Below are 12,550 nucleotides of genomic sequence, written 5' to 3'. Positions count from 1 at the left end.
TGAAAAACCCTGGTTATTTTCCCCTGAACTAACTGCTCTTTATGTATGGCCTCTTTGTAACAGACTGCTGTAATCTACTGGGCAGATAGTCGTTCAACCAAGGAGAGGGAGACGCAAACCCACGTTCACGCCCCATCCCACCACCACACACACACGTCCATGCTCTCCCACAAACACACACCTGTGTGATTGTAGACCACATCAGTGATACAGATCATGTTCCACTCTTTCTTCAGTTTCTGCACCAACTCTCCCACATCTGTCCAGGTGTAGTTCTTTCCAGGTGGCGAAAACTCTGGGTTCAAGCTTAGTTGGTCAGCTAGGGAGTAGCAGGACCTGGATTTACCGAGCGTCTGCAGAGGCGTAAAGTGGATCATGTTGTAGCCTGGGAAACAAACAAAATATCTTAAAATCAACAATGTAATAAATGAGTACTATAAGAAATAACATGTTATAAGATATTATGAGACATATTCGAAGAAATTAGCTGAATGTTCTTTATTCACATACATGTTTAGATTCATACCAACGACACAGGGAACACTGTCAATCATACGGCATCATTTATATTACTTCTGTCACTTACTAGATGTAGGCATTTTGTAACCCGTCAGCATGTTAATGATTAACCTAGCCCCCTTTCAAAAATGGGATATTGCAGAATGACAAGGTGAAATGTAGTGTAAACATTGGCTTGGGACCTTGAACTACACTGTTGTCCATAAGTGACCTAAGAAATTAGACTAACCCTGTTCATTGTGATTACATGGGATTCAAAATTCCAAGTGAGACAATGCACTAAAACAGTATTCTTCGCTCGTGATCCTGGAAGACCACCGTGTGTGCAGGCATTACACACCATTCCCACCAAATTTAGTTGACGACTAGTTGATCAATTGAATCGGTATTAAAGTACGGGGTTGGAACAATTAAAGCCCTACACAGACTAGACAGCCTTCAAAAGGGCACAACAGGTAAAGGCAGGCTTGCATAAGGATGGTCCCCTGTCCTCTGCTCTCTCACCAGACTCCTTAGCCACCCTCAGTCTGTCTGGCCAGTCATCCAGGTGCCCAAGGCATTTGGACAGGTAGGTCTGGATGGTGATACAATCCAGATGGACGTGGTGGTTGTCAGCTCCGGCACGCAGCACTGGGTCCACCACCACGTAGCCACCGCCTGACTTCTCTTCGTGGCTAGGGAGGGGGGGGGGGTTGAATATTTAGTTAAAACATGAAGCTCCAATAAGTTGCCTAGTGATGCCGTGTCTCATAGAGAAATGGAATATGAATGCTACATGTCGTCTGTGTCACAATAGCGTCTCACCCGTGACCAAAGTTGTATTGGTACGATCCAGCGATCTGTAGGTCTAGGGAGCAGAACTTGTCAGAGTCGTCCTCTCTTCCCGTAGGGTTGTGCCAGTCCAGGGCCCGGAAGGTGTGACGGTCAAAGTGTTCCCCTGGGGCGGGGTAGTTAGTCTGCACGCGCACATGTTTCCCCTGGAGAGTAGGGCCCAGACGGAACTGGAGCTCAAAGCCTTAGAAGAAACATATGGTACAAACAAGGCCTGAGGATACAATACATCTATATGATACATTCCATAGCATATGATAAAAGTACACAACTCGACAGATATGTCCTCAGATATTACTCAGGTAACATCCCCAGATTGTAATGGCAGATCTAGCTAAAAGCATGGCGCAAGGCACATGGATCGAGTTACGTCGCCCCTTTCCCCATGCTTTCGAATGCACCACTATCTGATACAATCCCGTCCAATTTACAATTGTTACTAATTCAGGACATTTTGCACATCGCTATTAATGAACCAATTTCCCAGACATATTTAGCCTAGTCCCGGACAACAAAAAATAATCTTCAATGGAGACTCTCTAATGAGATGACTTTTTAGTCCCGTATTTAGCCTATTCTGTGGACACCACCCCTTAAAGTCTAGTTGCCACCATGCCTGTTTTGAAACCCAGACCGTAACACTCCAACCCTGTTGCCACTGTTAAGGGGATAGAAGAATGTCTTTAGTAGTCACACGATGCCTGCTAGCGAGAATTCAACGGTAGCCTGCCATGTTGCTACTCTTTATGAACGGGTTAGAAAGGGCTTATAAATACCATGTAGACTATTAGTTATTAGTTAACAGCTAGATGTAGGGATAACAAATGAGTGCGTTTACATGCACACTAGTCATTTTATATTAAACTGATTATGGCAGTAGGCCGAGTACGGCATTAGTCATGTAAACACCTTACTCTGTTGATCTTAAATCGGTGTGCGGGCATAACGGAAGTAAACACACGTTGATTAAAACACATGGTTTTCTGAGCAAACTTTCAAATTATTAGGCCATGTCAACACCTTAAATCAGATTACATTCAAATCAGATCCAACAACAATATCAAGGGCCTAGAAATCCGTGGCTTAAAAACAAAGGTGTCATTGTACACGGATGATTCCTGTTTTCTTTTAAATCCACAATTTGAATCCCTCCACAGCCTCATAGAGGTTCTAGATACTTTTCTAACCTCTCTGGATTTCAACCAAATGGTGAGAAGTTTACTTACTATATTACGTACTACATTAAGTCTTTAGTCAATATCCCAGTTTACCTAAAGTGCCTTGCGAAAGTATTCGGCCCCCTTGAACTTTGCGATATTTTGCCACATTTCAGGCTTCAAACATAAAGATATAAAACTGTATTTTTTTGTGAAGAATCAACAACAAGTGGGACACAATCATGAAGTGGAACGACATTTATTGGATATTTCAAACTTTTTTTAACAAATCAAAAACTGAAAACTTGGGCGTGCAAAATTATTCAGCCCCTTTACTTTCAGTGCAGCAAACTCTCTCCAGAAGTTCAGTGAGGATCTCTGAATGATCCAATGTTGACCTAAATGACTAATGATGATAAATACAATCCACCTGTGTGTAATCAAGTCTCCGTATAAATGCACCTGCACTGTGATCTACAGCTGAGGTGGGAGACTCTGTCCATAGGACAACAATCAGTCGTATATTGCACAAATCTGGCCTTTATGGAAGAGTGGCAAGAAGAAAGCCATTTCTTAAAGATATCCATAAAAAGTATTGTTTAAAGTTTGCCACAAGCCACCTGGGAGACACACCAAACATGTGGAAGAAGGTGCTCTGGTCAGATGAAACCAAAATTGAACTTTTTGGCAACAATGCAAAACGTTATGTTTGGCGTAAAAGCAACACAGCTCATCAACCTGAACACACCATCCCCACTGTCAAACATGGTGGTGGCAGCATCATGGTTTGGGCCTGCTTTTCTTCAGCAGGGACAGGGAAGATGGTTAAAATTGATGGGAAGATGGATGGAGCCAAATACAGGACCATTCTGGAAGAAAACCTGATGGAGTCTGCAAAAGACCTAAGACTGGGACGGAGATTTGTCTTCCAACAAGACAATGATCCAAAACATAAAGCAAAATCTACAATGGAATGGTTCAAAAATAAACATATCCAGGTGTTAGAATGGCCAAGTCAAAGTCCAGACCTGAATCCAATTGAGAATCTGTGGAAAGAACTGAAAACCGCTGTCCACAAATTCTCTCCATCCAACCTCACTGAGCTCGAGCTGTTTTGCAAGGAGGAATGGGAAAAAATTTCAGTCTCTCGATGTGCAAAACTGATAGAGACATACCCCAAGCGACTTAGAGCTGTAATCGCAGCAAAAGGTGGAGCTACAAAGTATTAACTTAAGGGGGCTGAATAATTTTGCACGCCCAATTTTTCAGTTTTTGATTTGTTAAAAAAGTTTGAAATATCCAATAAATGTCGTTCCACTTCATGATTGTGTCCCACTTGTTGTTGATATGGGCTTGCTTACACCTAATGGCTTGTTTTGTAAATTCTATAAGCAAAATATGTCATTTTATTTGGAAGGGCAAGCCAGATAAAATAAAACGGGCCTATTTATATAATGAACATGACTTTGGTGGGCAGAAATGATTAAATATTAAAGCATTTAACATCTCAGAGTCATACAAAAAGTTATACTTGACCTTTTTCCCTTTATTCAGATTACAACCTCTCACTTTGAGTTATTTGAAAAGGAAACAATCTCCAAAATATCGCTATTTTTTAAATAAACCATATAAAGTTGGTTGCAATTTCAGTTTAATCCATCAGAAAAGACAGAACACATATTACAACAAATATTTTGATTAAACTTAAATATACGAATTGATGAAAAAAAAAACTATATTTTGGGAATAAAAAATAAAAAAGGTATGATCTTTGTAAATTATATCATAAAATAGGACTGGTGGAGCGGCCACCCTAATCTGGTGGTCCCAGCGCGCACGACCCACGTGGAGTTCCAGGTCTCCGGTAGCCTCTGGAACTGCCGATCTGCGGCCAACAAGGCAGAGTTCATCTCAGCCTATGCCTCCCTCCAGTCCCTCGACTTCTTGGCACTGACGGAAACATGGATCACCACAGATAACACTGCTACTCCTACTGCTCTCTCTTCGTCGCACACCCCGAGAGCTTCTGGTCAGCGGGGTGGTGGCACCGGGATCCTCATCTCTCCCAAGTGGTCATTCTCTCTTTCTCCCCTTACCCATCTGTCTATCGCCTCCTTTGAATTCCATGCTGTCACAGTTACCAGCCCTTTCAAGCTTAACATCCTTATCATTTATCGCCCTCCAGGCTCCCTCAGAGAGTTCATCAATGAGCTTGATGCCTTGATAAGCTCCTTTCCTGAGGACGGCTCTCCTCTCACAGTCCTGGGCGACTTTAACCTCCCCACGTCTACCTTTGACTCATTCCTCTCTGCCTCCTTCTTTCCACTCCTCTCCTCTTTTGACCTCAACCTCTCACCTTCCCCCCTACTCACAAGGCAGGCAATACGCTCGACCTCATCTTTACTAGATGCTGTTCTTCCACTAACCTCATTGCAACTCCCCTCCAAGTCTCCGACCACTACCTTGTATCGTTTTCCCTCTCGCTCTCATCCAACACTTCCCACACTGCCCCTACTCGGATGGTATCGCGCCGTCCCAACCTTCGCTCTCTCTCCCCCGCTACTCTCTCCTCTTCCATCCTATCATCTCTTCCCTCTGCTCAAACCTTCTCCAACCTATCTCCTGATTCTGCCTCCTCAACCCTCCTCTCTTCCCTTTCTGCATCCTTTGACTCTCTATGTCCCCTATCCTCCAGGCCGGCTCGGTCCTCCCCTCCCGCTCCGTGGCTCGACGACTCATTGCGAGCTCACAGAACAGGGCTCCGGGCAGCCGAGCGGAAATGGAGGAAAACTCGCCTCCCTGCGGACCTGGCATCCTTTCACTCCCTCCTCTCTACATTTTCCTCCTCTGTCTCTGCTGCTAAAGCCACTTTCTACCACTCTAAATTCCAAGCATCTGCCTCTAACCCTAGGAAGCTCTTTGCCACCTTCTCCTCCCTCCTGAATCCTCCTCCCCCCCCTCCTCCCTCTCTGCAGATGACTTCGTCAACCATTTTGAAAAGAAGGTCGACGACATCCGATCCTTGTTTGCTAAGTCAAACGACACCGCTGGTTCTGCTCACACTGCCCTACCCTGTGCTCTGACCTCTTTCTCCCCTCTCTCTCCAGATGAAATCTCGCTTCTTGTGACGGCCGGCCGCCCAACAACCTGCCCGCTTGACCCTATCCCCTCCTCTCTTCTCCAGACCATTTCCGGAGACCTTCTCCCTTACCTCACCTCGCTCATCAACTCATCCCTGACCGCTGGCTACGTCCCTTCCGTCTTCAAGAGAGCGAGAGTTGCACCCCTTCTGAAAAAACCTACACTCGATCCCTCCGATGTCAACAACTACAGACCAGTATCCCTTCTTTCTTTTCTCTCCAAAACTCTTGAACGTGCCGTCCTTGGCCAGCTCTCCCGCTATCTCTCTCAGAATGACCTTCTTGATCCAAATCAGTCAGGTTTCAAGACTAGTCATTCAACTGAGACTGCTCTTCTCTGTATCACGGAGGCGCTCCGCACTGCTAAAGCTAACTCTCTCTCCTCTGCTCTCATCCTTCTAGACCTATCGGCTGCCTTCGATACTGTGAACCATCAGATCCTCCTCTCCACCCTCTCCGAGTTGGGCATCTCCGGCGCGGCCCACGCTTGGATTGCGTCCTACCTGACAGGTCGCTCCTACCAGGTGGCGTGGCGAGAATCTGTCTCCTCACCACGCGCTCTCACCACTGGTGTCCCCCAGGGCTCTGTTCTAGGCCCTCTCCTATTCTCGCTATACACCAAGTCACTTGGCTCTGTCATAACCTCACATGGTCTCTCCTATCATTGCTATGCAGACGACACACAATTAATCTTCTCCTTTCCCCCTTCTGATGACCAGGTGGCGAATCGCATCTCTGCATGTCTGGCAGACATATCAGTGTGGATGACGGATCACCACCTCAAGCTGAACCTCGGCAAGACGGAGCTCGCATCCGCTACAAGACCATGGTGCTTGCCTACGGAGCTGTGAGGGGAACGGCACCGCAGTACCTCCAGGCTCTGATCAGGCCCTACACCCAAACAAGGGCACTGCGTTCATCCACCTCTGGCCTGCTCGCCTCCCTACCACTGAGGAAGTACAGTTCCCGCTCAGCCCAGTCAAAACTGTTCGCTGCTCTGGCCCCCCAATGGTGGAACAAACTCCCTCACGACGCCAGGACAGCGGAGTCAATCACCACCTTCCGGAGACACCTGAAACCCCACCTCTTTAAGGAATACCTAGGATAGGATAAAGTAATCCTTCTCCCCCCCCCTTAAATGATTTAGATGCACTATTGTAAAGTGGCTGTTCCACTGGATGTCATAAGGTGAATTCACCAATTTGTAAGTCGCTCTGGATAAGAGCGTCTGCTAAATGACTTAAATGTAATGATATCACACATGCAGCTAATAAAAATATATGGAAATGCTTTACTCAGAATTACAACCAACTAATTGCAGCAATACCACAAAAATGGAAGAGGCAAGTGGAAGGGGGAGAAAGTAAGGAAAGTGTCTGTCCGACCTGCATTAAAGACCAAAACTGGCTAAAGAAAATTGTGATTAATAAAAACGTATATACGTTTCATTTAAGGACCAAAAATTGACAGCTGTGCCATATAAACTTAGCAAAAAAAAAGTCCTCTCACTCTCAACTGCATTTATTTTTCAAACTTAACATGTGTAAATATTTGTATGAACATAAGATCATCAACTGAGACATCAACTGAACAAGTTCCACAGACATGTGACTAACAGAACTGGAATAATGTGTCCCTGAACAAAGGGGGATCAAAATCAAAAGTAACAGTCAGTATCTTGTGTGGCCACCAGCTGCATTAAGTACTGCAGTGCATCTCCTCCTCGTGGACTGCACCAGATTTGCCAGTTCTTGCTGTGAGATGTTACCCCACTCTTCCACCAAGGCACCTGCAAGTTCCTGGACATTTCTGGGGGGAATGGCCCTTGTCCTCACCCTCCGATCCAACAGGTCCCAGGCGTGCTCAATGGGATTGAGATCCGGGCTCTTCGCTGGCCATGGCAGAACACTGACATTCCTGTCTTGCAGGAAATCACACACAAAACGAGCAGTATGGCTGGTGGCATTGTCATGCTGGAAGGTCATGTCAGGATGAACCTACAGGGAGTGTACCACATGAGAGAGGAGGATGTCGTCCCTGTAACGCACAGCGTTGAGATTGCCTGCAATGACAACAAACTCAGTCTGATGATGCTGTGTCACACCGCCCCAGACCATGACGGACCTTCCACCTCCAAAATCGATCCCGCTCCAGAGCACAGGCCTCGGTGTAACGCTCATTCCTTCGACGATAAACGTGAATCCGGCAATCATCCCTGGTGAGACAAAACCGAAACTCGTCAGTGAAGAGCACTTTTTGCCAGTCCTGTCTGGTCCAGCGAAGGTGGGTTTGTGCCCATAGGCGACGTTGTTGTCGGTGATGTCTGGTGAGGACCTACCTTACAACAGGCCTACAAGCCTTCAGTCCAGCCTCTCTCAGCCTATTGCGGACAGTCTGAGCACTGATGGAGAAATTGTACGTTCCTGGTGTAACTCAGGCAGTAGTTGTTGCCATACTATACCTGTCCCGCCGGTGCCTCATAGTACGGACACTGCAATTTATTCCCCCTGGCCACATCTGTAGTCCTCATGCCTCCTTGCAGCATGCCTAAGGCACGTTCACAGCGATGAGCAGGGACCTTGGGCATCATTCTTTTGGTGTTTTTCAGAGTCAGTAGAAAGGCTTCTTTAGTGTCCTATGGTTTCATAACTGTGACCTTAATTGCCCACCGTCTGTAAGCGGTTAGGGTCTTAACGACCATTCCACAGGTGCTTGTTCATTCACTGTTTATGGTTCATTGAACAAGCATGGGAAACAGTGTTGAAACCCTATACAATGAAGATCTGTGAAGTTATTTGGATTTTTAATAATTATCTTTGAAAGACAGGGTCCTGAAAAATGGACGTTTCTTTTATTGCTGAGCTTAGATTGCAGTTGGGAAGAGATTTTCGATTCCATGGCACATGGCTTATGAACTGATTGTAGAATAATAGTGAAGACATCAAAACTATGAAATAACCCATATGGAATCATGCAGCAACAAAAAAAGTGTTCAACAAATCAAAATATATTTTATTTTTGAGATTCTTCAAAGTAGCCAACTTTTGCCTTGATGACAGCTTTGCACACTCTTGGCATTCTCTCAACCAGCTTCATGAGGTAGTCACCTGGCATGCATTTCAATTAACAGCTGTGCCCTGTTAAAGTTCATTTGTGGAATTTCTTTCCTTCTTTATGCGTTTGAGCCAATCAGATGTGTGGGGACAAGGTAGGGGTAGAATACAGAAGATTTACCAAATAGGGCTAAGACCAAGTCCATATTATGGCAAGAACAGCTCAAATAGGCAAAGAGAAACCACATTCCATCATTCATTTAAGACATGAAGGTCAGTCAATCCAGAACAATTCAAGAACTTTGAAAGTTTCTTCAAGTGCAGTCGCGTGTGTGGTTCCCACCGTGAAGCATGGAGGAGGAGGTGTAATGTGTGGGGGTGCTTTGCTGGTGACACTGTCAGTGATTTATTTAGAATTCAAGGCACACTTACCCAGCATGGCTACCACAGCATTCTGCAGCGATACACCATCCCATCTGGTTTGCCCTTCGTGGGACTATCTTTTATTTTTCAACAGGACAATGACCCAACATTGCAGACAATTACATTGATGGAAGCCACAATCTACAATATTAAAGCCGATCTACCTCCCCCAAAAGTTTAAAGAAATAAAACAGTTAGCCTGGTTTCAGATGTGTCCATGAAAAAAGGATTATTTCGAAAATAGTTATTTCTGCAAAGCATGTAAACATTTAAATCAAACTATTACAGAGTATTTGGAAAGTATTCAGACCCCTTCCCCTTTTCCACATTTTGTTACGTTACTGCCTTATTCTAAAATGGATTAAATACATAAAAATCCTCATCAATCTACACACAATACCCATAATGACAAAGCGAAAAACAGGTTTAGTCATTTTTGCATATCTATTAAAAATAACAGAAATACCTTATTTACAGATGTATTCAGACTCTTTGATAGGAGAGCTCAGGTGCATCTTGTTTCCATTGATCATCCTTGAGATGTTTCTACAACTTTATTGGAGTCCACCTGTGCTAAATTCAATTGATTGGACATGATTTAGAAAGGCACACACCTGTCTATAGAAGGTCCCACAGTTGACAGTGCATGTCAGAGCAAAAACCAAACCATGAGGTCGAAGGAATTGTCCGTAGAGCTCCAAGAGAGGATTGTGTCGAGGCACAGATCTGTGGAAGGGTACCAAAAACATTCTGCAGCATTGACGGTCCCCAAGAACACAGTGGCCTCCATCCTTCTCAAATTGAAGAAGTTTGAAACCACCAAGACTTATCCTAGAGCTGGCCGCCCGGCCAAACTGAGATATTGGGGGAGAAGGGCCTTGGTCAAGGAGGTGACAAAGAACCCAATTGTCACTCTGACAGAGCACCTCTATGGAGATAGGAGAACCTTCCAGAAGGCCAAGTATCTCTGCAGCACTCTACCAATCCGGCCTTTACGGAGCAAAGAACAGAGAGATCCTTGATGAAAACCTGCTCCAGAGCGCTCAGGACATCAGACTGGGGCAAAGGTTCACCTTCCAACAGGACAACAACCCTAAGCACACAGACAAGACAATGCAGGAGTGGCTTCGGAACAAGTCTCTGAATGTCCTTGAGCGACCCAGCCAGAGCCCGGACTTGAACCCAATCGAACATCTCTGTAACGACCGGAAAATAGCTGTGCAGCGACGCTCCCCATCCAACCTGACAGAGCTTGAGAGTATCTGCAGAGAGGACTGGGGAAACTCCCCAAATACAGGTGTGCCAAGTTTGTAAGGTCACACCCAAGAAGACTCAAGGCTGTAATCTCTGCCAAATATGCTTCAACAAAGTACTGAGTAAAGGGTCTGAATACTTATGTAAATGTGATATTTCAGTTTTTAATACATTTGCAAAAACTTCTCAAATATTTTTTTGCTTTGTCATTAGGGTGTAGATTGATGAGGGAAAAAACAATGTAATCCATTTTAGAACAAGGTTGTAATGTAACAAATGTAGAAAAAGTCAAGGGGTCTGAATACTTTCGGAAATTCACTGTATGTTAATCTGACTATTCACAATAATCATATTATAGTGTGCATGTAACTAAACAAATTCTTTCTGATCTCTGAAAATAGGTACCGCTAATAAGCACAGCAGCAGCTGCCTTTCAAGTGTGGTTGAGCCTGCACAGTTGCTCAACTGGAAGATTCTGAGTGATACTGGATCTCTACTTGTTCAATCCGGTTTTCGCTGTGCATCTGTAGCTGTGGTTTATGAAAATAATCGACAATGAAAGCGGTTATTCAAATCCTCTAAACCAGAATCTTGTCTTAAAGAAGCAAACTATGTTGGATATATCTCATAATATAGTCTCACGTTACCAGATATCACACAGGATTAAAACGTGTCTGAATCCATGCCATAATTTGGACTATAATAAACTAAAAGACAACTCCCACATCACAAAAACAACCAAACGTAGAAAAAAAACTGCAACGCAACAAGACTAGGACATGTGTACATGTCCGCCTGCACCCACACTCCCCAATCCCCATGGGATAGCTACAGAAATAGCACACTGGCAAATATTTCTACCAGTATCACATTTAAATACCACTTAAAATATCACGTTATTCTCATTCTCAATAAGTCAATATCATGGTAGCCTAAGCCATGCATAAACGGGAAAAATGTCCAGGTACCTTGGTCCAGGCGGAAGAGTGTCCTTCCCAGCTGTTCCATATCTCTGAGGACCAGGACTCTGACTTGTTTCGCCTGGAGGGACATTTTGACTTTCCCTATATAGGACGCCCTTTACTGTACAGGGGATGATGCTTTGGAATTTTAGTTCTCGAGACCCCCTTGTGGGGAAAAAAAAAAAGAGAGTCATGTGTCACCAGCCATCAGCCCATGTTTCCAAATACATTCATATTGACATTTGACTCATCTTTCTCTCTCCACATAAGCTACATATATTTCTGAACATTCAACATTTTCAATTTCTGTTGTACAGTCTTGAGGCCAGTCTTATTCCCCAGAATATGCATGACTACATCAGAACCAGTTGAAAATTGAAGCAATTATCATAAATTCTATTCCAGCTGTCTAAAAATAGTTACATTTCAGCAGCAGCCCATTACAGCTTGTAACACAATATTGTTGACACATTGTGACAGCTCACATGGTGTGGTTGAAATTAGACTAGTGGATCAAGTTCTTAAAGATCAATGCATTTGTAATTTGAAAAAGTCACTACAAAGGTGAAGTGCTTAGAAGTGGAGCTGTCAGCCTTATCCAAAAGTGGAAAACATGTGCAAACTACATCAAAACATATAGTACCAGTCAAAAGTTTGGACATATCTACTCATTCAAGGGTTTCTTAAATTGTTTTACTATTTTCTACATTGTAGAATAATAGCAAAGACATCAAACCTATCAAATAACACATATGGAATCATGTAGTAACCAAAAAAAGTGTTCAACAAATCAAAATATATTTTATATTTGAGATTCTTCAAAGTAGCCACCCTTTGCCTTGATGACAGCTCTTGGCATTCTCTCAACCAGCCTCATGAGGTAGTCACCTGTAATGCATTTCAATTAGCAGCTGTGTCTTGTAAAGGTTTATTTGTGGAATTTCTTTCCTTTTAAATGTGTTTGAGCCAATCAGTTGTGTTGTGACAAGGCAGGGTTGGTATACAGAAGATAGATCTATTTGGTAAAAGACCAAGTCTGTTATATGGCAAGAACAGCTCAAATAAGCAAAGATAAATCACAGTCCATCATTAATTTAAGACATGAAGGTCAGTCAATCTGGAAAATGTCAAGAACTTTCAAAGTTTCTTCAAGTGCAGTTGCAAAAACCAAGTGCTATGATGAAACTGTCTCTCATGAGGACCGCCACAGG

At 43.9% G+C, this 12,550-nt stretch overlaps 1 protein-coding gene across 2 annotated transcripts in view; it reads right to left on the bottom strand.

Moving 5' to 3' along the window:
- LOC135515602 (glycogen debranching enzyme-like) overlaps positions 1-12,550 on the bottom strand; it is a 35,124-nt gene that overhangs the window by 21,185 nt on the left and 1,389 nt on the right. The window contains exons 2-5 of one of the 2 annotated variants that reach the window (XM_064939227.1): positions 11,346-11,504; positions 1,324-1,534; positions 1,024-1,193; positions 182-385 (exon numbers count right to left, since the gene is read on the bottom strand). In XM_064939227.1, coding sequence (XP_064795299.1) covers positions 182-385; positions 1,024-1,193; positions 1,324-1,534; positions 11,346-11,430 — 670 coding nt within the window. In that variant the 5' untranslated portion in view covers positions 11,431-11,504. The remainder of the gene's footprint in view (positions 1-181; positions 386-1,023; positions 1,194-1,323; positions 1,535-11,345; positions 11,505-12,550) is intronic. The other variant, XM_064939234.1, reaches the window with a different exon arrangement.

The sequence above is a fragment of the Oncorhynchus masou genome, chromosome 3, assembly GCF_036934945.1.
Source record: "Oncorhynchus masou masou isolate Uvic2021 chromosome 3, UVic_Omas_1.1, whole genome shotgun sequence".
Classification (NCBI taxonomy): domain Eukaryota; kingdom Metazoa; phylum Chordata; class Actinopteri; order Salmoniformes; family Salmonidae; genus Oncorhynchus; species Oncorhynchus masou.
Note: the sequence above shows the minus strand (reverse complement) of the source record. Positions and strands in the feature narration are given on the sequence as shown.